General features: G+C 32.9%; 3 protein-coding genes across 3 annotated transcripts; 2 read left to right on the forward strand and 1 right to left on the reverse strand.

Moving 5' to 3' along the window:
- The first annotated feature begins 201 nt into the window (after positions 1-201).
- On the forward strand, positions 202-5,392 carry LOC107638286 (putative 2-oxoglutarate-dependent dioxygenase AOP1). Its single transcript, XM_016341488.3, has 3 exons — positions 202-916; positions 2,670-2,991; positions 5,005-5,392. Exons 1-3 carry the CDS (start codon positions 528-530, stop codon positions 5,245-5,247), a joined length of 954 nt encoding a protein of 317 aa, XP_016196974.1. The 5' UTR covers positions 202-527; the 3' UTR covers positions 5,248-5,392.
- Positions 5,393-15,592: 10,200 nt separating this feature from the next.
- On the forward strand, positions 15,593-18,279 carry LOC107638285 (V-type proton ATPase subunit c''2). Its single transcript, XM_016341486.3, has 4 exons — positions 15,593-15,890; positions 15,977-16,054; positions 17,510-17,680; positions 17,807-18,279. The coding sequence occupies exons 1-4, from the start codon at positions 15,775-15,777 to the stop codon at positions 17,973-17,975; spliced, it is 534 nt and encodes a 177-aa protein (XP_016196972.1). The 5' UTR covers positions 15,593-15,774; the 3' UTR covers positions 17,976-18,279.
- Positions 18,280-19,562: 1,283 nt separating this feature from the next.
- LOC107638284 (FAD/NAD(P)-binding oxidoreductase family protein) lies at positions 19,563-22,771 on the reverse strand. Its single transcript, XM_016341484.3, is given in 5 exon segments — positions 19,563-19,692; positions 19,694-20,170; positions 20,923-21,133; positions 21,265-21,569; positions 22,388-22,771. Coding segments are annotated over 5 exon segments (1,332 nt in total). The 5' UTR covers positions 22,637-22,771; the 3' UTR covers positions 19,563-19,602.
- Positions 22,772-26,049: the final 3,278 nt, after the last annotated feature.

A 26,049-nucleotide genomic window follows, 5' to 3' on the forward strand; every position in this document is an offset into this window, starting at 1 on the left:
CCCCATACTCAATTAAGAGATTGCGGGTTCGAGTCTCCTATCTTTGATTAAAAAAAAAAAAACTATTATTACCCAAATCAATGTGGTCCTGAACGGAAATAGGGGTGCCAAAATCAAGCAATGACAGATTAATATTGGTTATTTATTTATTTATTTGTTAAATACATCAATAAATATTGAGAACCATGCCTATCCACCATTACATATCTCTTCCTCCTCTCTTGCACATACATATATTCTTGCATGTCGATTTTCCACCATTACATTCACAAAAGAGCTTGACTTTAACGTGGCCTCCTGCAGCTCTAGCATCGCCAACAGCTCTAGCATCGCCAACAGTAATTTTATTGAATTTTGGCCAACATGTAACCAGCAGAGAAAGGTGAGCCATTGGATGAAATCCCACACCAATCTCACACCATTAGATCATCATTGATGACTATTAATCACAAAAGTTGCTGACCCCTAGCATTGCTCTAGGTAATTAGGGAGCTAAAAGAGTCCAAAATTAAGGGATCATCATAATCATGGAATCCCAAACACAGTTTAATAATTCTCATCACTCGTTGCCACTAATAGACTTCACAACTGAAAATCTGAACCCTGGTAGTGACTCTTGGGTTTCAGCATCCCAAGTTGTGCGTACAGCGCTTTGCGATCATGGTGGTTTTCTCGCACTGTATGACGAAGTTGATTCAGAGGTTTATGACTCTGTTTACTCTGCAATGGAACAACTGTTTGATCTTCCAGTTGAAACTAAAAGGAAGAGCACAACGGAGAAGCCTATATTTAGTTACTCTGGTCAACTCTCTAGAATACCCTTGTATGAATCTGTGGGTATCGTGGATCCGCTTAGCGTAGATCAATGTCAAAAGTTTACACATATTATGTGGCCTCAAGGAAATGATCATTTCTGGTAATTAATCTTTTCTTGTAAACTTTCAATTTAGAGTGATTCTATATGAACACTCGTGTTTGACCTTTACACCATGTTTGGTTTGATAGAAAATGAGTGGAAAGAAAATGGATGGAAAGAAAATGGAAGGAAAATAGAAAGAAAAGAAAATTTTTATATGGGTCCCACTAAAAAAATTTTCTTTCCATCACAAGCAAGAAAACAAGAAGAAAAGTATTGTATTTTTGTATTTCTAATACTACTCTTAGTTATATTATTATTAATAAATATTAATATAAATTTAGTTTTAATATATTATTATAATAAAATTTATATTTAAATATTATATGTATTAGATAAATAATTTAAATCAAATATATAAAATTATAATATTTTATAATATTTATAAAATATAATAAAACATGAATAAATAAAAATACTTATACTTTATTTTATGATAAGGGTATTAATGTAATTTTATACTATTATGATTTTCTTTCTTCTCACTTTTCTTTCCATCTATTTTCTATTCATCCAAACAACACACAAATAACTCAACTTTTCATTTCATTTTCTTTCCTTCCATTTTCTTTTTAACATCCAAACAAACCCTTAATTAAATTTGATACTAGTAAATAAGGTTTGTAAACACTCGTGTTTGACCTTTAATTAAATTTGATACTAGTAAATAAGGTTTGTAACTTTCTTTTTTATTTTGTTTCTTACTCTTTTAGTTGAAGTTCTTAAATTCTTTACAAAAGGAAAAACAAAAGGAGGAGCTATAAAGATTCGTAGTTGGTGTTTATAAGTATAGAAGTAGACTTTTCCTTAAATTCTTTTTAGATAGATATTTAGTTTTAGTTGGCTTTTGATTTATTTTTTACTATTTTATTCATTTTTATTTTTATAAGTGTGTTATATACTTATATGTACACCAAAAATTAATCACTAATCAAATATTATGTATAAAAGTATGTATTTAGCATTTCATAAATATATTACTATAAATAAATTTGATTATTAGTTTATTATAAGTTTGATACTTTGATTATTCTACTATACCAAATTTGATTTTTTTTGGCTAATTATTTAATTAAAAAATATGTGAATCAAATATGTATAAATATACATAAATATATAATAACTAATTTAGTATCTAATTTTTAGTATGTATAGAGATTTTTTGCTCCTCTTATAATGGATCCTCTTTTTGCATTGATTGATCTAATGACGAATTTATCCCTAACCTTGAATCACAACACTAACTTTTTGCTCTATAAGCAGTTTTTACGCTGTAAATATATAAAAATATTAAATTTTTATATAATTTATTTTTCATTAGGATAAAGTATATTTTTTATTCTTAAAGTTTGACAAAAGTTTTAAAAATATCCCTAAGTTTTATTTTGTTTCAATTTTGTCCCAAAAGTTTTCGATTTGCATCAAATATACCCCTAATGGCTAATTTTTCAAAAAAGTTAAGATCGATTCAACAACAATTTCATAAGAACAACCCCTCAACACAAGCAAATCAAGCATAATTTTCATGTATTATTGTTATATTGGTCTTAAATTTTTTGAAAATTTAGCCTCCGAGAATATATTTGATGCAAATCGAAAACTTTTGGAACAAAATTGAAACAAAATAAAACTTATGGGTATTTTTAAAACTTTTGCCAAACTTCGAGGACAAAAAATATACTTTACCATTTTCATTATTATGTCAAATATATTGACTGAACATTTGGGATTTAACTACGCTCTCAACATGCAGCGAAAGTGTCAATTCTTATGCAAAGAAATTACAAGGACTAGACCACGTTGTGAAAAGAATGTTGTTTGAGAGCTATGGACTGGAGAATAAGAAATTAGAATGTTTGCTGGATTCAACTGATTATGTGCTCCGAGGTTACAAGTACAGAACACCAAAAGTTGGTGAAAGCAACTTGGGAGTGGCTCCTCATTCAGACACAGCCTTCCTAACGATACTAAATCAGAAGGTAGAAGGCTTGGAGGTTAAGCTGAAGAATGGGGAATGGTTTGAAGTTGGTGTTTCATCCTCTTTGTATTTGGTTATGGGTGGTGATGCATTGCAGGTCAGTCATTTTTAAATTTGACATGTACGTAATATAATATTTTTTGAGAAAAGGACAAATAGGTCCCTGACCTTTTGTTCTGCGGGCATTTTTGTCCCTGATCATTGAAAAATACTTTTAAGTCCATGACATTCACAAAACTTGGACGGATCAGTCCCTCCGCCCAAATGCCTTCGTCAAGGACTGATCCGTCCAAATGCCTCCGTGAGGGATTGATCCGTCCAAGTTTTGTGAAGGTCAGGGACTTAAAAGTATTTTTCAATGGTCAGGAACGAAAATGTCCGCGGGGCAAAAGATCAGGGACCTATTTGTCATTTTCTCATTTTTTTTTCTCTCACCATTTTGAATATCAAAAAACTCTTGGGACTTGCAATTTTTAGTATTTTTTATCATTATTTGACCTACACTAATACTAAATTGTCTTCAATAAATAAATTTTACTGATTTATGTGTGCAAACTCTAAAAAATATAGGTGCAAACTGTATTGATTCATATGTGCAAAACTCTAATAAATATAGGTGTAAATATATATTTCTTGTGTGCAAAACATCTATAAATATATATGCAAATTATTGCTGGCCAATAATAATAATATTTGCTGGTTATATAGTATTGCTCTTAAATATTCGTCCAAAACAAAAAGTGGATAATGTTTCAAAATAAGTATCTATTTTTTTTTATTGGAGTTTAGGAGGACCTTTAATTTTGTTATTCTATAACCTTAAAAGAATGTGCCAATTTCACTTTTTCTAATTGGTTTTTCTCTGCGAAGCAAAAAGCTAATCTCGAAATGTGAAGAGAAAGTTTAAATCATATGGATATTAACGTTCACTTTTATAGACCTAAATGGTTTTTTTTTTTTTTTTTTTTTTTAAATGGTTTGTCAAGTGGCTTGTGTTGGCATGAAGGGACTATGTAACTTCTTTAGGGGTGAAAGAATTCTAAAAAGTTTCAACCACGCTCTGATTTGCTTAATTTCCAAGATCTTAAACGCTAGAGACATGTCTCAAATCAAACCTATTAGTCTATCCTCTATTTTTTATAAGATTATATCAAAATTTAAAGTACCTGTTCAAAGACTCCAAGTTTTCACAAATAATTTTGTGAGTTCAAACCAGCACTGTTCACAGTGTGTTCTGGGGTACATAGAAATCCCAGAACCTTGAAGTCTTTGAAGTGGAGAAAATTCAAGTTCCTTAGGTAGTGGCCTTAGTGTTGAAGCTCCACCAACAGATATATGGAAGGTTAGAGTAAATGAAACTATTTGGGTCCCTCTTCTCTAGATTTCTTTTTGTTTGTGGGAGTTTTTCGTTCTTTTAATATGTCTCTCTTTGAATAATGTACTTCATTTTCTAGTAAAATGCAATTATCTTACCATTAGGAGAAAAAAAGTAGTGGTTTTCATAAAAAAGATAAATTTTACTTATTATAATTGATACTATATATTTTTTAAAATTATGGTGATACTTAGATATTCTTAATGAGATAAATATTTTAAAACTTTAAAAAATACTAATGAAAAAAATACTAGGAAATAATGTATTTAATAGCTAACAAATCCTATTGATAAAATCGTTTTAAGAGAAAACTTATGAGTAAAAGAATTATTTTTCTCAAAATAATCGAACCAAGTACCTTATTTTTATCATAACAAAAATAAATCTCCATTTTTGTGATAAAAAATTAAAAGAAAGTGCAGAATTTAAACGAAACAAGGTTCCCAGTCTTTGACAATTCCACTTGATTTTTGGCACAACTAATTGAGAAATGGGAAGTGCTAGGTGAACAATGAAAATTTTGAACAATATGAACAACCACCAATCAAATGAAAATATACTACATCCTAATTTAATGCTACTAATTAAATTTACTCTTTTAATCCTATTAATTCACATTGTTTACACATTGTTCAAAAATCTTGTTGGTTACCTGTACTTTTCCTTGAGGAATATACTTCAAAATTTTTTACATTGCTCTGACTTAGTAAATAACTTGAAATTTTCATGGCACAGGTGTGGAGTAATGACAGAATACCTGCTTGTGAACACCGAGTCTTGGTAAACTCAAAGATAGATAGATACTCTACGGGGCTGCTTTCATATGTTAATAACATAATGGAACCACAAGAGGAGCTTGTGGATGAGAAAAACCCTCTTTGTTACAAGCCTTTTGACCATTACGGGTACCTCCGTTTCTTTCTCTCAGAAGAAGCTCTGAAATCTACTTCGCGTATCAAAGCATATTGTGGAATCTAACACACATACATTGTGATGTACTTGGTTGATTCATGATTTTAATTTCAATTGTGCAAACCCATTAGAACTTAAAAATATGTGTGTTAGTTTGTGTGGTGTCCTTATGATTCTAATGTCATGTTAAAATTTACGTTTCGTATTATTATTGATGTTTTATATGTGATATGTTATGTTTATTTCAGTAATTTTTATGTAATATAATCGTCAACTTCTTGTCGGATGAATGCGACAGAAGAGTAGTGTGTTATCCAATCATCTGAGATGAAATGGACAAGCTCATGTTTATGAATTGAGATTACAAAGCGTAATAGGTGCAAATAAGTGATATATTTGTATTTTGAGTTTAGATTAAATAATGATGGTATAACTTGAAATCATTATTACCAGTTATATGATTGTTATAAGGGAAAGTATAAGGAGCCAATAGAATATTTGTACCAATGGAGGTTTAGGGTGTATTAGAGATATAATCATTAGTGTTACCTTTTTCCATCAGCTGAAGCTTTTGGGATGAGTGGTATCATGGCATGGTATTAGAACTCTAGATCCGAAAGGTCAAGAGTTTGATCCTTGGTGAATCCAAAAATCAGTTTAAGCTTTTGGGAAGATGTTTATTATCCCTAGTACTCGGATGGTTATTCTAGATAGTATGGGGGATGTTCATTTTGTAACTCAATAGCCCATTGTACACATTGTACAAATAGTCCATTGTCTCCCTAGCGAGACTCTTGTTATAAATAGACAAACACATTCTTCTATTTTAAAAGCAACAGTTTGTTCCTTGAGCCTTTGCTTTTTTCTTACATTTATAGATTCTATTTTTAGTTTGCTATTCTTACTTTTGATTGAATTTCAATGTGCTATATTACGCTTTTAGCATTACAGTGTAATAATTTCTTTTAATTTTTTCGTTAAAATATACTTTTTTTTCTTGAAATTTTTTGAAAAACTTTAAGAATATACTTATAATATATTTTGTTTTAAATTTATTTATAATTTTCAAATATATTTCAATTATACCTTTGAAGGTTAATACCATTAATAAAAATGCTGACATGACAATCATATAATGTCGTGTCACTAACATGTGACATTCATACACTGTGGTATCACTAGCATGTCATAAGTTGCCCACATGAAGGATATAATTGAAGCACCTTTAAAATGTTCGAAAGGTTTTTCAAATATTCAAACAAATAGGAAATTGAGGAATTTGCTTTCTTATCTAGTCATGAACCATGCTCATGCTGAGAGGGCAACCTATAATGACACTTTAGTGCTTAAGTTAGTTGAGTGTTTTGGGTGTTTTTAATGTAGCTTCTCTTACATCTATTTTGGCTTACTCCTCATTTTAAATGTGTGTTTACTATCGTTACAGAGATAATAACTGTATTAGTCAATGTTCATCATGATTTGGTCGTTATTCCTATTCTATAACGTTTTTAGGTTATTCTTTCATAATTGGATATTTTAATACCATGAATCTACATTCCCATACCCTTAGAGTATCTGAGGTTACTGGATTTCTTCATTCCAGCATAGTCTTATTCGATTATGAATTAGGAACATTTTACGTTGCGCTAATGTCATTGTTAGGCCAAATTGGCTTCTAGGAACTTGGGTCTAGTCCAAAACAGTGCCCCAAACTACTCAACATTTCTTTTTTTTAGGCTTTTGTCTCGTTTATTTTAGTTTAAGTGATGCGTTTGCATCTTTAGTATTTTTCCTCTTTTAATTTCTTGTATTTTTAGATTTAATCATAATTTTTTTTATAATCTCATCACTTTTAAGTCTCATTTGCCACTAAGGTATTTTCTAAGTGTTACTCAATGAAATACAAGATTAAAAAAGAAAATCAAGTAGCAAAGGTAGCATGTTGATGCAGGTTTTACACCACAATACTACAGATAAGTGCACCGCATCGTACTAAGTAAAAAACTCACAGTGAGTGAGTGTCGATCCTATGAAGATTAACAAATTAAAAAAGCAATGGTTAATCGATTATTCTAGTCAGACAATCAAAATCAGGGTTTCTATAAGCTTTAACATAAATAGTAAAGTAACAAAAGCAAACAGTGAGTATTGAAAAAAAATATAATTAAAGGAGAGTTAAGGTTTTAGAGATGTTGAAGCTTCTGGATTTATACTTTTCACTTTCCACATTGATCATGCAAAGATACAATCATGGTAAATCATCAATAATCAAACCACAATCCTTTGGTAATTTGATTTCTCTTTAACCTAATTAATTGCTAATCCTTTAGTCAATTATTTAAGAAAAGAGTTAAACACGTTCACTGATTCATAAGCCACACAATTCATAAGAATCTCCTCTAGTTGATTCTATGTCACTTATCAAGTCTAGTTTCAAAACTTAAGAGTTGTGAGAATTGGTTTTTAAGCTTAATTTAATTAATCAAGTTTTCCAAGAAGTTAAAAGAATTCAAGTTAGAAAAGATTTATTTCCCAACACATTCAAACCCTTTTTGATGATGAACGAAAACCTATTCTTGAAAAGATATCAATGCATAAATCAAAGGAAGAAAAAGCTAGTATATTAATCCATGGAATCAACAGAGCTCATAAACTTAACCAAGAAAAATTAATTTCTCATGTTCTTCAAAGAAATCCTCGAAGAAAACAAAAACTGTCAAAAGAGAGAAGAGAAGAGCCTCTAGAGTCTCTAACTTTTTTCTTAAATACTAACCCTAAAAGGAATTCAAATTCAAACTAAAATAGAATCAAAATTCAAAGAAAATCAAATCTAACTAATTAATGATTGCCTCCAGCAAAGCTTTTAATTTTATCTTCTTGCAAATCCTTAATAAATATTGTGATTAGTGGGCTTGAGTTGAGCCATTAATTGACCACATAAATGATCAGAAATTAGAGATTTAGTGGCTTGATTTGATGCCCATGGAAGTAGCAAACAATCTCACGTGCTACGTGAGGCATTCACGTTATACGTGAAGCTTTCTTGATGTCCCAAATTGCTCCCTGTTTTAGTTCACGTTGTACATGAGCAAATCCACGTTATACGTGGTCTTAAAAACCTTCAATTGTGGCCTCTGTTTGCTCCAGGCGTTGTACATAAAAAAATCTCACGTACTACGTGAAAGTGTAATCATGTGTACGCATGATATCCCAAAATCTTCTTATTGTGCGTATGTATGGGTCATGTGCATGCATGATGGCCACGTCCTACGTGAAAGCCTTCACATCTCACGTCTAGTCTTCTACATACCAATTGAAATGGAGGGTCATGCGTACGCATGAATGAGCGAATTTTGCCACTTGTGCATACCCATGGGTCATGCGTACGCACAGCTTCCATTTTGGTGTTGTACGCCAATGCTCCCACGTTGTATGTTGGAGTGTCTTATGCCCCTGAGAGTGCATAGTTGGTTTTCCGTGGCATGTTGCACGTGAAGCTTTCTGTTCAATTTAGGGGGCTTTCTGTTTGTATCCAAAGAGCTTTCTATTTGGTCCTCCATTCTTATTCTTCTTGCTCAAAGTAATTCCTTGCCTCCTTTTCTCTTTAATCTTTGCCAATTCTCTTCCAAATTTTCTGAAATCAATGAATGCACACTAACTCAAAGTATTGCTTAATCAACGATGAAAACGTTGTTTAAGATGCAATAATTCTTAGTTTATTGGATGGAATTCTAAGAGAAAAATACTAAATATGCGCACGCATCACGACACCAAACTTAAGCTCTTGCAGGTCCTCAAGCAAGCAAAGAATCATGGCTTAGTCATCAAACTTTTCAACCTTATAATACAAGGTTCAATGGTTGCAATCCAAATGAGTTTGGTTTGCTGTTTCACTTATGCATAATTCAACACAATTGGTTATAATCTTTCAAGGCTTTTGTCTGGATTAGATTATAGAATCCTTCCTTGAACCATCACATTGAAGCAATTTTATTTACTTTCTTTTCACAGTTTATTTTCATTGGACGCTTTGTACCTTGAGCCTAGCCGTGACTCTAAATATTTTGTCTCAAGTTTTGCTCGACACAGAAACACCACAAGCACATAATTAGGGAGCTCTTTGAGCTTATATTGTCCTTTTAACATTCCCCATCATTGGTGCTCAGAGCCTTTGGTTTTCTCATTTGGAGAGGGGGGGTGCTTTGCACCTCGAGCCTATCCGTGACTCTAAATGCTTTGTTTTCAAGCTTTTTGCTTAATACATAAGCACCACAAGCACTTGACTAGGATGTTCTTTTAGCTTATTTTTCTTTTAATTTCCTTAGTCAGTGGTACTCAGAGCCTTTGGCTTCAATTCCAACCCCTTTTTCTTAGTTAATGTTCCTTATTTTCTTGCTTCTTCAAGGCTTTGTCAAGTATAAAGATCCCATAACAGTCCTCTAGACTAAAACCTCGAGCAATTTGGCTCAGCTTGTATTGAATATTCTTAGTTAGTTTGGCCTTCAAAACTCACATTGTCATGCTCTTTATGATCCATCCTTATTTCTTTTTGTTTTTTTCTTAGCACATGACTCCTTGCCCATGTTTAGGAGCAAGCACAATTATAATTGTTGGTTGTGATAGACAAGTAATAATATGTACTTGACAAATAGGAATTTTAACTGCAGTATATAAGATAGAACAAAATGGAACGAATGCATATAATTAAAAAGGTAGGAAACAATTAGAATTCAACAACCTTAGTTCTCACTGCCTTTCTCTTCATCATCTTCCTCTTCATCGCCTTTTAGGCTATGTATACTATAGCCTTCAACACCAAACTTAGAATGGTTGCTTGTCCTCAAGCAACAAAGAAAAGAAGAAATAATGGTGATGCAAATAAGCATAAACAGGATTATCAAGTGAAAGCAATCAAGCAGTGCAAAGGCTTATTCAAATCAAACAAATAAAATTAAAACAAAACTAAAGAAAAGATAAAACAATGTAACATAACTATGTTGTTAATATGTTTGCATGGGGGTGGACCTTGCATAAGTGAGGTGTGGCAACACCAAACTTAATGTGAGAACACCAAACTTAGTGTGACACAATCAATGTGAACTAGGCCAGGTACCCAGTGAAATGCAAATATCCTGTTGGTGTAGCACATCAAACTTAATCCATGAAATACATACATAACCTTAAACAAAGCAAAAAGAAGAATGAAAAGAAAATACCAAACGTTGGGTTGCCTTCCAACAGGAGATTCTTTAACGTCACTAACTTGACGGTTGTTCCTTGCTAATGTGGAGGTTGATCATAGTGCTTCACCTCCTCTTCTCTCACTTTGAATTTTCTCCCTGTGTCTTAATGTAGTAGCTCAAGATGCTCAAGAGATAGAATTTTATTCACAGTGTATGGCAACAATGGGTGGTGAGATAAGACCACTTTCTCCCCTGGTGAGAAGTCTTTAGTAGAAATTTTCTTGTTTCTCCACTCTCTAGGTACTTTTTTCTTGAGAGCTTCCTCCTTACTTGATACACACCCAACACCAAACTTAGGTTTAATATCAGGGGGTTTCTTGTTGATTGTAAATGGAGGCTTTGGTTCAAAACCCTTAATAGTTTCAATTGAATTTTCACCTTGCTACACCTTTTCTTTTGGTTCTTTTCTTCCCCATCATGAAAAAGGAGTTTCTGGAAGTGATTTGTTAGGTGCTTCCTTCAAGTTTGGATCCTTGGCTTCAATCTTCTTGCAATCCTCTTGATCACTTGAATGATGCATGGTCTTGAAAACATGAAAAACTAAATGTTTTTCGTGCACCCTCAACATTAATTCACCCTTTTCAACATCAATAAGGGCTCTTCCAGTATCTAGGAAAGGTCTTCCTAGAATGATGGGGGCGTTCTCATCTTCCTCCATGTCAAGAATAATAAAACCCACTGGGAGAAAAAATCTTCCCACTTTGATCAAGACATTTTCAACCATTCCATGTGCATGCTTCATTGATTTGCTGCCATTTGTAAAGTTATTTGTGTGGGTTTCAACTCTTAAATTTGTAACCTTTTCATTACAAATAAGGGCATCAAATTAATACTTGCCCCCAAATCACATAATGCTCTCTCAAAGGTGGTATTGCAAGTAGTGCAAAAAATTTGAAAACTCTCTGGATCTTTCTTATTTGTTGGCAAGTTCCTTTGAATAATTGCATTACACTCCTTGGTCATCTCCACTATTTGGCCTTCCTTCAAGTATTTTTTTTCTTGAACAATAATTCCTTCAAAAATTTATTATACAAGGGCATTTGTTAAAGTGCTTATATGAAGGGAACGTTGATGTGCAGTATCTTGAATATCTCCAAAAATTTGGAGTATTATTTTTCTTTGTTCTCTCCTTGGAATCTTTGAGGGTATCGAATCCTAGACTTGTACTCATGCACTTGGACCTTCTCTCTTCATACATTCTTTGAAGCTTGAATTATATGTTCCTGAGAGGTGGGGGTCACGTGTTCTTCCAGGGGATTAGCTTCCTCTTGAGTCTATTTCTCTTGCATGGCCGTGGGCTCTTCCTTCTCTTCTTTTTCCAACAACTTTTTACTTCTCAAATAAATATCTTTGCACTCTTTCCTTGGGTTTGGAATTATGTCAGTAGGAAGATCATTTGTGAATTTTTCCAATTGTTGAGCAATTTAGCCTATTTGCTCTTGCAGCTTTCTAATTGAAACACCTTGATTTTGAAAGTTAGATCTTATTTTCTCAATGAAGCCTCTAGTTTTTTGCATGAATGTGAATGTGCTCTGGGAGAGTTTCTCTATGGCCAGTTCAAGAGGAAAAAGTCTTTGAGAGTCTTGAGATGGTTGGGTGAACGGTGGTTGTTGTTGGTGATGGGATTTGAAGGAATTATGTTAAGGTTGGAAGTGGTTTTGTGGATGGTTGTTGTTGAAATTATGGGACCTCTGACCTTGATTTCTCCATCCAAAATTTGAGTGATTTCTCCATCCAAAATTATAGGTCTTGAAGAAGGGATCATTGTGAGGTGGCTTTGGAGTGTTATCTATATAATTTACTTGCTCCAAAGAAGAACGTCCATACTCCAAACCTTTACTTTGATGTAGTCCACTACTCATGCCATAGGAATTTCCTTGGGTGCTCACTGCTAAAACTTGCATACCTCCTAATTGTTGAGTAATTACATTAATTTATTGTAACATGACTTTATTCTGAGCCAATAGAGTGTCTAAGGTATCTAATTCCATAACTCTCTTCCTAATTGATCTTCTATAAGAATAGAGGTATTGATTGTTAGCCACCATTTCTATCAACTCCAGTGCTTCATCAGTGGTCTTCTTCATATGTAGAAATCCTCCAGTCAAATTATCCAATAAAACCCGTGAGGCAGGGGTGATCCCGTAATAAAAAATCTGAAGTTGGACCCAGTCAGCAAACATGTCTGGATGGCACTTCCTCAGCATCTCTTTGTACCTCTCCTAATTTTCATAAAGGGACTCTCCTTCATGTTGCCAGAAAGTCTGAATGTCAATTCTGAGCTTGGTCAACCTCTGAGTTGGAAAGAACTTGGTTAGGAACTTAGTGACCAAGTCCTCCTATGTGGCTATGCTCTCCTTGCGCTAATTATCCAACCACTGCTTAGCTCGATCCCTTACAGCAAAATGGAAGAGCAACAATCGATAAACCTCAGATGTGATTCCATTTGTCTAGACTGTATCACAAATTTGTAGGAAGTTTGAGATGAACAAATTAGGATCTTCCTGCGGACTCCCACTGAATTGACAATTTTGTTGCACTAGTGTGACAAGCTAAGGCTTCAATTTAAAGTTGTTGGCATTGATAGTAGGTGTCACAATGCTACTTCCACAACTTCCTGGATTAGGAGTAGTGAAAGATCCAAGGATCCTCCTAGTTGGAGGAGCATTAGCATTGTTGTTCGCATTCTCTGCCATGTTGAATTCAAACTCTTCTTCAACTGCCTCTTTAATTTCTTCTTCAACTCTTTGATTTCTAGCTTTTTTCCTTTATTTCCAAAGAGTTCTTTCCTATAAAGGCCTTGATGTTATTTTAGGAAAGATAGGGAAAAAATACTGTTGTCAACTGGTTTTTATTTTTGTAACCCTAGTCGGCTGATAAAGTCCATTTGTAGGGTTTATCTTCTTTTCCCACATTTATCCAATAAAATAGCATAGTTTTATAACTTCTCCTTTAATTGTGCTTAAGAGTGAAAACATGCTTTTAGGACTTAAAATAGCTAAATTTAATTCACCTTGATTCCATTAGATGCCTTGTTATGTTTGTTAAGTGATTTCAGGTTTAGGAGGCAAAGATTGGATTAAGGGAATGAAGAAAGAGCATGTAGAAATGGAGAACTCATGAAGAAATGAAGTAATCGCAAAAGCTGTCAAGTCGACCTCTTCGCACTTAATCGATCATAACTTGAGCTACAGAGGTTCAAATGACGCGGTTCCAATTGCGTTGGAAAGCTAACATCCGGGGCTTCAAATTGATATAAGATTTGCCATAGTTGCATCGTGCATAGGGGCGGGCACGTGCACTGTACGCGTACGCGCCGATGGTTGCACATGATTCACTTAATGCAATTCGTGGCCAGCAATTTTAGAAGCCTTGTGGGCCTAATCCAACTCATTTCTGATGCTATTTAACCCAAGGAATGAAGAGAGATGAGGCATCTAGTTAGTTAGTGAGTTTTTATTTTAGTTTTATCATGCTTTAGTTAGTTTTAGAGAGAGAAGCTCTCACTTCTCTCTAGGATTAGGAGTAGGTTAGATCTAGATTAGGAATTCTTAGATCTAGGTTAATTTCATGCTTTGATTCACTTTTCTTTTTGTAATTCTTCTTCTTCTACATCTCTTCTCTCTAGTTTAGCATTTAATTCTTGTAATTCTCTACTTTTATGTTGATGCACTTTTGTTTCTTCTATTTTCATTTTTATGCAATTTATGTTTTCATGTTCCTTTATTGTTCATTTGATTTGTTGTTGTTTAATTCCTTGCAATTGAGTAGTATATATTTACTTTCCTTGCAATTTTACTATGCTTTTCTTTTATGCCTTCCAAGTGTTTGATAAAATGCTTGGAAGGATGTTAGAGTAGAATTTTATGCTCTTGGCTTGGGATGGTAACTTAGGAACTCTTGAGCCATTAACTCTAGATCTCACTAATTGAATTGGTGGAGAACTAGGACTTATGGACTTGGATTGATATAGCTCATTTGACTTTCCTTTACTACTAGTTAGGGGATGACTTAGTGGGATTGATCCTTGCCAATTCTCATGTTGTGGCTAGTGATAAGGATAGAGATCCTTGACCACCAACCTTTGCCAAGACCTTTTTAGTTGTTAGTTTATTTTCATTGCCATTTACATTTCATGTCTCTTATCCCAAAAACCCCAAAATATCTCATAACCAATAACAAGACACTTTATCGCAATTCCTAAGGAGAACGACCCGAGGTTTAAATACTTCAGTTTATAATTTTAGGGGTTTGTACTTGTGACAAACAAAATTATTATTTCACCATTGGCAATCATAGATATAGCATACAGTATTTCCTCGGGCCCCTTTGGCGGAGGTTGGCGGTGGTGGCGGTTCCTCCATTCCAGCGTAGCAGTTGAGCGAAGATGGAAGAGGGAGGTCGTTTTGGTTGATGTGGATGTGGACAATTGAGCGAAGATGGAAGAGGGAGATCGTTTTGGTTGATGTGGATGGAGACAATTAACCCCCTGACCATTTAAGGTGGATGGGGATAATTAATTCTCTGACTATTTGATGTGTCCACGTCTGCAGCATTCATCCACATCAACAAGCGAACACACGCTCACCGTGATAGTTAAGCGTTTTTCGTTCATAATTACCAAAAATTCACCCATAGAAACCGTCTTGTATCACAAAAGTATAAGATAGAGATCGAAATGAATTGCTTTATTCGTCAAGAATTGCTTTGTCATTCTACAAAATAAATAGAAATCAGGTTGGTAATTTACTCTTTTTATGCCTACCCCTAATTGTAGTTGACTAGGAGTCGTCCTCCAAGTGAGAATAAATGACGGGATAGAGAGGGAGAGAGTAATATGCATCTCGGTATCTCTAGGACAAATGGTTGGTCCATTTAGCAAGATGATTTTTTTTTATGAAACGGCTTATTTCGAAAGTGAAGGAGATCTTTAATAAAAAAAAATATTCAATTTAGCTTTTGAGTTTTATTTTTTTAGGGTTAATTAGTTTCTGTATCAGTATTTTTTTTTTATTTTTTTGAGCACAGAAATTAATTAATCACATAAAAATAAAATTAAAAAATCGAATTAAGTATTTATTTATTTATATTTTGTTAAGGGCTCTGTAATTTTTTTTAAAATAATTGTGAGGACCGAATTGGATATTCACTTTTTTTAATTAAAGTGTTAAATGACACCCAAAGGAAAAAAAGTAACCTCCCTTCTAAACGACTTGTCGTTGTTCACAAAGGTGAAGAAACGCTGAGCTTCGGCCTCCTTCTGAACCTTCTTCTGTTTCCTTCTGTGTGGATAAACACCATTACACGACATACATTGAGATCCGATCACAGAACCTCTCAGTGATTCACAATGTCTACCGCTACACCCAGCTCTTGGGGTACTGCGCTCGTTAAGATCTCTCCTTACACCTTCTCCGCCATCGGCATCGCCGTCTCCATCGGTGTATCAGTTCTCGGTGCTGCTTGGTACGCCGTTTCCCTTTTCCGTTTCAGATTTTCTCAATTTATTTTCCGTAACCGTTTCTGATAATCTCCTTTTTGGATTTGCGAAGGGGGATTTACATAACTGGTAGCAGCTTGATCGGTGCTGCAATCAAGGCTCCCCGAATCACTTCCAAGAATCTCATTAGGTACAATTACTGATCTGTCCTTTTATCCACTCAAATTTCATAGTCTCATTTGTTTGGTGTTCGGATTTAGTTTTCAATTAGGGTTCTATACATTTAATTGTTGGTGTTTCTCAATTTTTATTTTTATTTTTTATTTTTATCCATTTGAGATATCTAAGAACTTTTAAAGTGGCCAACCATATATTTTTATCCAATTGGTTATGTTGATATGCCTTAGGGTTCAGCAGTGTTCTATTAGATGTGTTATTGGGTTTTAGATAGTTAACTGTTTTATGATTGTGCTTAGTGCATTGTATTCTTAGCTTTGATAGAGAGTTAGAATTTGGAATTGATGTTGTGAAAAGGAAATGATATTGAGATTTTAGAAATTCAGCTAGTATTGTGGTGATTTCACACAAAATTAGTGTTAATTTTGATAATTGTGCTAGCTTTCAGCATCATATTCTTTATATTCTCCTGCTGACTTATGTTTATAATAAGACCTAAACTATTAAGGAAGAGTTTAATTTCTATAAACTGCCACTGCAATCCAATCTCATGTTGTCATACAAGCAAAAAATAGCTATATCTCATGTTCACTATCTTTAAAAGAAATCAATTATCCCTATGCGGCACCTCATGATTGGATGTTAAGTGTAAAACTATTCATATTCCCAGACTTACAGGGCATACAAATTAAACTCATCGATCAACCTACAACGAGTAATGCTACACTACTTGGTCAAAAAAGGGGAAAACTTTAGCCTTAATATACTAAGATTTGGGGATGGTTGTTGGATAAGTTGAAGTGGTGGCACTCATTTATACAATCATAAATAACCATGTAAACCCATTGTTGGATATGTTGTTTTCTTTCCTTTTCCTTCTTCTTCCTTTTTTTCCAAACACAAATATTCTCTAAAAAAAATTAACGCATTTATTCTATTAAATAGTATTTTTTTATAAATTATTGATACATAATAAATTAATAATTAAACTTAAAAAGCTATAGAAAAATGGCAAGACCCACTAGTGTTGAATATTGTGATTAAGATCTTTACTGCACACTTGGGATATTTAGAGTTTCTAGAATTTATGACACCTCAAACATCGTGGCTGTCAAAATTTTAGCTTGCCTTATAATTTATATCACTGTGTGGGAGTTAGATTATGATAGAGTGCACAATGTTTTCTTTCCCAGGCTTTGTATAATCCTAAACTGATAAGATTATAAGGGTTGACTACTCAAACCATTGAAGTTAAATGGTAAATTTTTAACATGTGAAATCCTGTATTTAATGAAAAATTCAGTATTGCCATTCTGAATTTCTAAATACTGATTGTTTTATATGAACGCTACGAACATTATTCCTTTTTAAATGTTACTTGCATAAAATAGGTTGGTGCAGCTGATATAGTTCTAACACGGTCATGTCTGCCACTTTAATGGTTGTTCCTGATATTTTGGTATTGCAGTGTAATCTTCTGTGAAGCTGTTGCTATTTATGGTGTTATTGTGGCCATCATTCTACAAACAAAATTAGAAAGCGTTCCTTCATCACAGATCTATGCAGCCGAGTCTCTTAGGGCTGGATATGCAATCTTTGCTTCTGGACTTATTGTTGGCTTCGCAAATCTTGTTTGTGGGTCTGTATTCATTTCTGCCAACATCTCATATATCCCCAGCAAAATTTTGTACAAATGCAGATAAACATTTTCCATCCTGCTGTTTTATAAATCATTTTCTCTTTTTCCTTTTTCTCTTCTTGGCAGATTGTGTGTAGGAATAATTGGAAGCAGTTGTGCGTTGTCTGATGCTCAAAACTCCTCTCTCTTTGTGAAGATTCTTGTGATTGAAATTTTTGGTAGTGCTCTTGGGCTATTTGGAGTTATTGTTGGAATCATTATGTCAGCTCAAGCAACATGGCCAACAAAGGTTTAATTTGCTTTCATATAAGACAGTGGGAATACAATTATGGTGGAGCACAATATTTTCTCTGTACTGCCAAGTGATTGAAGAAGTCTTATCTATTTACCTTTGTTGGTATGAATGTAAAATCCCGCGTAGTAGCGTTGCCTCCATTTTAGGTTGTACCATTTACCAATAAGTAGTTAGAATGTAATGTGTATCATCATCAAAGACATCAAGCTGTTGGTTGGATTTCAATATTTTTTGGAGGACTAATTTTGAAGTGTTTACTCATTTAATAAAAAAGATGTGAAGTTATTTGGGCATGTGTATAAAATCAAGAATCAGTTTTTTTGTTCAGTAGCAACTAGCAAGTATTTGGGTTGGTCGAGTAGGTTAACATCACCCGTTTACTTAAGTGAGGGTCTATAGTTCGAATCTTGTGCATACAGCAACTCATTATCCAGTGACAAATTCTTAAATAGAGTTCAGATTCGTAATAGGTTAGTCGTTGGTCTGTCATATTTAGAGATATAGGTCTGACTTTAACTCACAAATTAGCGTTATATGTCTTTCAGCACTACTTAAGCTTAAGCTTGATAGGTTTTTCCCATTCTTTGACCTATTCTTTGCCAATCAATTTTTGACCTGAACCTGACTGGTTAGGTGACCGATTTCGATTAAACTGGCCGATTTAATTCGACTCTCAGAACTATTTTCTAAATACTTTAAATGTTTAGATATTTTCATAAATATTACATTTAATATAGTTAAGAGTGAGACTCAAACTTGAGATCTCTAGGTAAAGATAGAGAGATTATGCTATTTGAGTTATAGCTCGTTAACTTATATTAAAAGTAATTTATAAATAAGTTATTTTGTATCTGAATTTTTATCATAGAAGTACTTGTTTTAAAGTTATTTTAATAAATAAGAGTGATAAAATAGCTTTTAAAAAAGAGAAAAATAAAATTTTTTTAATTCTTCAAAAACTTTAAATAGCCTTTCAAAAAGTTAAAAAACATATTTAAAATACGGTACCATACACCATTAATATGACTTTTCATAATAAAAACAAAAAACTATTAAAATTTTCCAAACAAATTCTAAATTTAAAACTTGAAAACAAGCCTGTAACAGTCTTTTTTTTTTTTTTTTTTTACCAAAGATAGGAGACTCGAACCCGCAACCTCTTAATTGAGTCTAGCATACTGCAGACCAATTAACTACATTACAAATATGGCCTACTAAGAATAAAGCTTAGCCCCACCTGTTTATACCGCTACTTCTAACCAATTTTTGGGTAGATGTATTCTAATTTACCGAAATTTTCTTATGAGATGTCAAATGAAATATCTTGATCCAATTTTTTATTATTTTTTTAAATAACGGAAATAAAGTTTGAAAGCCCATGTGCTTCAAATAGATGGTTATCATAACCAACTTGGGTTGGTCGAGTGGTCAGCTCACTCGTCCGCTTAAGCAAGTGTCGGGAGTTCGAATCCCGCCTTGTGCATGCAGCAACCCATTGGCCAGCGGCAGACCCTTAAATGGAGCTCCGATCCGTGACGGATTAGTCCTTGTCCTGTCGGGTTGGGGTATACCATAGGCAACCCAAAAAAAAAAAAAAAAGATGGTTATCATGATATATGTATACAAATCAACATATTCTTGCAAGAATACTTCCTACATCACTGGAAATCAATTGGTGGATGCAAAATGTAAATGAAGCAATTGGCATAGGCACATCAGTGGAAAAAAGGTGTGTTCCTCTGCAGAAGCTCTTGGCATTCATCTGGTGTTGCTGATTTGGGGTTAAAAGGGTCCCTTTGAGGAAGAACCAAACCTTGCTTTATGCGACCAAGCCACCTTGCATGCAACACCTGCTTGGAGGTCACTGGCAATCTGATGGACTGATACTCTTCTAAAGCTGATTCTAACTTCTCCACTCCCCACTTCTCCAAACATTTTCCTAACACTGATGCATCCAATATTGACATGTTTGTGCTTCTAAGGCAATGAGGAGTTGTGGGGTGAGCTGCATCTCCTACTAACACCACATTCTCCCAAAAAATCTTCTTCAAGGGATCACTATCATATATAAAATTTAAGAAGGGTTCCTTTGTTGCTCTCATGACCTTTACCAGCTCTGGAATCCACACTTTTTCAGCTTCTTGGTACATTTTCTCAATCATCTCGCTACTTACTTTCATCGTCACAGAGGTTCCCTGAAAAGTTGTTCTATTGGATGAAGTGCTTGTTTGGACGCGATTAAATCGATAAAAAAATTCAATAAAAATTATTTTTAGTGTGTTTGACAAATTTTTAACAATAAAAGTAAGAGCACTAAAAAATAAAAAACATATTTTTTGAGAAGATATAATTTACATTTTTTTTAAAAGATCTTTTTTAAAAAAAAAAAAAAAAGATGTTTTTCACATAATAAATGAACAAAAAAATATTTTTATCTTATTTTATCCAAACATAATTAATAGATAAAAAGATCTTTACATGGCTGAAAATAGCGTCCAAACAAACCCGAACCTTTTAATGGAAAAATTTGGATCAGATCCAACAGGATCTCCACATTTAAAATCTGGACATGAAAGTTTCCTATCTTCTTGCTTGAGTAGTTATGCCAAAAATAAAAAATAGGGGGTTTCTGCTTTTGAATTCTATAAAATGTCTTCAAATTTCGAGATACAGTGAACACTCGCTGATCCAATTTCCTCCTTATATACCAAGTTGGTAACATATTTGATTGTAAAATGACTGAAAATTTGTATTTTAGGCAAGGCAGAAAAAATAGAGATTTTACGTGAAATCGAAAAACTAAATTAAGTATGTAAATCGTAAAATCGTCGGATCTAGTACAAAATTTGTAAAATCGACTAACTCATTTAAAATCATAATATCGAAAGATTTTAAGAGTTAAATCGAGATTCTAGGTAATATGATTTCAGGAAATGAAGAATATTACCTTAACTTGTGGCTCTGGCTGATTCACATACCAAATCCAATTGAGCTTTTTGTTTAGAAGCTCGTAGAACACAGCATGTGTTCCTGAGCCCAAGTCAAAGTACAAGCATTTTCCAAGGTCAGGGTATGCCTTGCGGATGCCTGTTATTGTATCTGAATCCTCAATTTTCGAAAAATCAAGAACCCCTCTCCAAGCACAATATCCTGAATACCTGCACATCATAGCCTTAGAGGAACTCATGCAAACACACAAGAACAGCAAAAAGCAATGTAGATCTCTATAATATCCTATGATAATCTATGAAAGTAAAAAATTTGTGTCATCTTATTTGAAGATACAAACCGCAGTTTAAAATCAGGGAGATATTTCTGCCGAACGGAAGAGAGGCATCCATCAGCTGCAACAAGCAAATCCCCTACTATATTGATGACCTCTCCGGTTTTCAGAACCTTGACTTTTGTTGTTATGGAACCTTTGAAGTCCACAACATGGAAAGAGAGGAAGAGGTGGCCCCATAAAAATACACTCGGCGGCAGCGCATTGTATAGAAGGCCATGAAGATCAGCCCAATGCGCTGCTCGGAAGTTGAAACACTCATCTCTTGTCAATGTCTTCCTGATCTTCTTCTCACTATCAGTTGCTTGGTTCTGCTCACAACCAAAAAAAAATAAGGGGAAATAAAACATGAGCAATGGCCAACAAATATTATCATTTTTAGTTAGCACTTAATCAGCAATAATTTAGACCTATATTTACAGATATTTTACACATAAGAAGTATATAATTTACATGGATTTGGATCCTCTAAATGTTGAATTTGTACTTTAGGGAGGAAAGTGTGATCTTCTACTCTTGAATCGTTTCTCTCTCATATTTATTTTGGAAAAGTCTAGAGGGCCATCAGCTTTTTCAAATTTTGGCCGGCATGTAAGCAGTAAAAAAAAAGTGAGTCATTGGATGAAATCTCATACCAATCTCACACCATTAAAATCATCATTGATGGCTATTTGATGGCTACAAATACTAAAAGTCGCTGCCCCCTAACACTCCTCATTTATTTTTGGTCCCACCTATAAAATGAATAGTGAGAGATCATACTTTTCTCTTTAAAGTGAAATTTAAAATTTAGAGGATCCAGTTTTACGCACATAAATCAAGATATTTTGCACCCATGAATCAATATAATTTGCACTCATATTTTTTTCGAAATTCGCACACATGAATTAGTAAAATGACAATTTCGCGTTTGTGCTGTCAAATGATGGTCAAAAATACTAAAAATTACTGGTATCCAAATCATTTTTCCCCTTCTTTTTCTTTGAATTATCCATTTTTCAGATAAATAATTAAATACTAGCTAGTAGCTCAACCGGTTCCTAGTGAAACAAAGTAACAAGCATGGAGTAATATATGAAGTTTGAAATTCAGTGCATCCTGAATCATCATCAAGTTGAGTAGTAGAAACCTGATCAATGGTTAGTGGGAGAGTGGTGTTATGTAGGAATTGAGGAAGTGGAAGCCAAGATTGAATGATTTGGTGAGAGAGAGGGTCAAGTCCAAGACCAGCACCAGTGGGGCTTCCAGTTGGAGGTGCAGTGGTTTTCTCAATCAGGACGACATCCCAACCAGCAGAGATAAGAGCATGTGCAGTTGATATTCCAGCTATGCTCCCCCCGACTATCACTGCCTTTGCCTTCTCTTTACCAACCATCATTTTCTTTCTACTTTCGGAGAAGGAAGAACGTGCAGAAGCTTTCCAAGTATTACTTGTTCGGTTCTACCCGATTGATCATCTTTGGGGTATTGCACTTTTTTCGGTGGATCATCTTCTTCTGAAATGAGAAAGATGACAAAATGGTAAAATAAAAGTTAATCAGAACACGTTTTTTTATAAAAATTATAAAATTAATAATAATTAATCTTTTATTTTATTAGTTTATCAACTTTTTTCTCTTAAAAATTTAAATTCTTTTTTTATCATGGATATTATAATATTGATTGGTCTATACTTGTTGGCAAACGGGGATATTTACCCGATTAAATGTATGGCCACAGAAACGTAATTCTAAAAATCGGACTGGATTGATAGGCCAAACTAGTTTAACTGCGAATCAGAAATCGCTATTTCAAAAATTGTTTCAAAATTACTGAACTAGTCGGCTGGACTGAATCGGATCCGGTCAATTTTCTATACAACATTTTGAAATCTTATCTTATGTGATCCAATTTTATTAAGTATATTAGCTATTATTTGATTAATATCTTTATGCTTAATTTTGCATATCGCTTATCTCTAGTTTTATATATTCTTTTATATCCTTTACACTCAACACATTCTATTCTATCATTACTATGATCGAGTTTATTGAAAAGGTTCCAACTATCAAAAGTTAAAGACTTAAAAGGGCTGTTTCGAAAGCTTTAAAAGTTTTTTTTTATTTTTGATTTAAAAAAAATTATATTAATAGTGTTTGGTACAATTTTTTAGATATATTTTTAATTTTTCAAAAAATTGTTTAAAAATTTTTGAAGAAATTAAAAAATTTGACGTCTCTCCTTTTCAAAAACTATTTTATCACTTTTATTTAATATATAATTTAAAATAAATACTTTTATAATAATTTTTTAAATACAAAATAATTTATTTATAAGTTATTATTAATAAGAGTCCTTATATTTTAAATTTTTTTAAAAGAATTTATTTAAAAAATTTACCCAAATTGAATCTTAGTTTTTTTCTTACAAGACTCTTTAATTTAATACTCAAATTCAGTGATGTCTAGAACAACATTTCTACTAATTTTATGATTGTATTTAAGTACTTACTCAGAAAACATCGAATTTTGTGGCAAGATGTTGTACAATATTATTTAAAATCACAAACTCTGTATTGGTAATAGAACTTTGAGATAGAGATTGTTGCAGCCTACTATATAATCTTGGTAGCTCATGTTTTACAATCATAATCTGAGGATTATGAAAAAAAATTAGCCTAATATTTTTAATGAGTAGGACACTTCCCTTGCATATTAGTGGCATGAGAAAAAGTTTTTTTAGTAGTAGGAAAATTTTCTGGTGCTGAACATAGATTCTTCCGCATATGCTGATGAAACATGTCACGCCAGAATGCGCTGTTCATGAGTGAGCTGCTGCCCGGTAACTAGAGCATGTACTTGGAGTGTTCTGAGTGAGATTTCACACTTCAAAAGAGATGTGACGTACATTTGGTTAAAACATTTCATTAAGTAATACTAATCAATTTATGTTAACAAAGTAATTGTAATGTTTATTTATAGCAATATGGACTTGAACACCAATATAAATAATTGGGCCATGAAAAGGAGGTTGGACTAGGTAAAATTTTTTGCATGAAGGAAAGATATGAATGAAATTATTAAAAAAACTTGTTAAGAAGACTAGGCCTAGGCCTGAACATGGAAAAAATAACTGCATACAAAAAATAAGGTCTATATAGTAAGAAGTTAAGTTGAGTTTGTTAACCGATGCAGCTGGGACATTACGCCCCAGGGTAGTGAATACGTTTTGTATGAGGAATAGAGGAGAAATTAGGCGGCTGTTAGAGTACTTCCTTAATGTCTAAAAATTTAAAACTCCATGAGATGTAAATTTAAAACAGAAATTTGAATAAAATTTTATTTTTAGTCTTTTTATTTACTTATTTAAAATAACGTAATTGTCTTATATTATGCACTGTTGTTTCTTGTTTTTCTTTCTTACTCAGTCAACCAGTCACTATATATCACCTGATCTCTATGCAATGTTAATGGTAGGAATCGGTTCGACCGAAAAATTGGTGAAGTAGATTCCTAATCGATGCGGTTCAATTTTTCATCCGGTTAAAGATAATATCCAGTCGAAATTGAAAATCGTTCAAAATTAGTAAAAACCGGTTCAAGCGAACTGTTGAAGATATAATTCTAAAATTCATTAATTTGTGGTTTAAACGTAGGACTTTTTTGTGCTTAAATACTCTCGTTGCCACTAAACTATATCGTTCCTTATTATTTTAAATGCTAATGTTTAATTATATAGTAAAAACGCATAATAATTCTTTTTAAATAGTATTTTAATTTTATACTCACTTATATTTAAATTAAGTATATTTTTTATTAGTCATGATTATTAATATAAATGTAATTAAATATGTATAAATAAAAAAGATCAAATATTTTTATTATAACAATATAATTTTTTTATGATTATATAATATTTATTAATATTATTTTTTAATAAATACATATAGTATATAATAATATAATAAATATAAACTAATGAGTTAGTTAGTAAAAAAAATATTTATTTTAATATAAAAATAAAATTAAATTTTTTTATAAAAAAATACTAAAATTTTATATACTTATTTAGTAATAATCAGATTATAAATTGTTGAAATTTGAGTATATTTAAAATGCCTAAATGTCTCAACCCTAAGATTGGCATCGAAAATTGGGTGTTCTTCTTTTTTCTTTTGTCACCTTTAAACTCCAGAGTAAAAGGGAAATAGGAACTCATTACTACTCCTAATACAATATCCAATACTATTATTACAGGCAATGCCCGTTTCAGCCCATACAATTATTACTCTTATTATTTTTGAATTTTCAATTTCTTTCGAGACCCAAAACCTATATCATTGACACACTTCTAAAAAAGGACCGCAACTTCACGCTAACAGGGCCAATAACATAATTACAATTATGTTTTGAGAATTAATCTAATTCTATTACCCTACAACTCCTGTAGCCTCTGCTTTTGGACAGAATTTGTTTTCTCATAGTTCTCAAGATCTTACATGCGTCGTTTCCACATTTTGCCAGCACTTTTTTTTACCTACTGAAAGAATCTTCTATAAGCACCATAGCACTTCCCTTAGTAGTAATGTCTCTTGGAGCAAAAGGATCAAAATAGTGATATAGGGGTGAAGATGGATGAAGATCAATAATAGTATTTTGAGAAATAGGATGCGGAGATTATTGTTGTTCAAATATGATAATTTCTAAGGTGATAATAGCTATTTTGGTAATGGAACATGTAAGAACCTAGTTTTTGGTAAATAGATTTTTTTGCCTATTTTAAAATTTATTTTATAGAATTTTGAACCACAGT

This window comes from Arachis ipaensis, chromosome B4 (assembly GCF_059453495.1).
Source record: "Arachis ipaensis isolate K30076 ecotype BB chromosome B4, ASM5945349v1, whole genome shotgun sequence".
In the NCBI taxonomy this organism is placed as follows: Eukaryota; Viridiplantae; Streptophyta; class Magnoliopsida; order Fabales; family Fabaceae; genus Arachis; species Arachis ipaensis.

Coding starts and splice junctions, on each gene's coding strand:
- LOC107638285 (XM_016341486.3), top strand. CDS start 15,775: ATGTCTACCGCTACACCCAGCTCTTGGGGTACTGCGCTCGTTAAGATC. Junction 15,891..15,976: donor TCAGTTCTCGGTGCTGCTTG/GTACGCCGTTTC, acceptor GGATTTGCGAAG/GGGGATTTACATAACTGGTA. Junction 17,681..17,806: donor TTCGCAAATCTTGTTTGTGG/GTCTGTATTCAT, acceptor TCTTCTTGGCAG/ATTGTGTGTAGGAATAATTG.
- LOC107638286 (XM_016341488.3), top strand. CDS start 528: ATGGAATCCCAAACACAGTTTAATAATTCTCATCACTCGTTGCCACTA. Junction 917..2,669: donor CAAGGAAATGATCATTTCTG/GTAATTAATCTT, acceptor CTCAACATGCAG/CGAAAGTGTCAATTCTTATG. Junction 2,992..5,004: donor TGGGTGGTGATGCATTGCAG/GTCAGTCATTTT, acceptor TTCATGGCACAG/GTGTGGAGTAATGACAGAAT.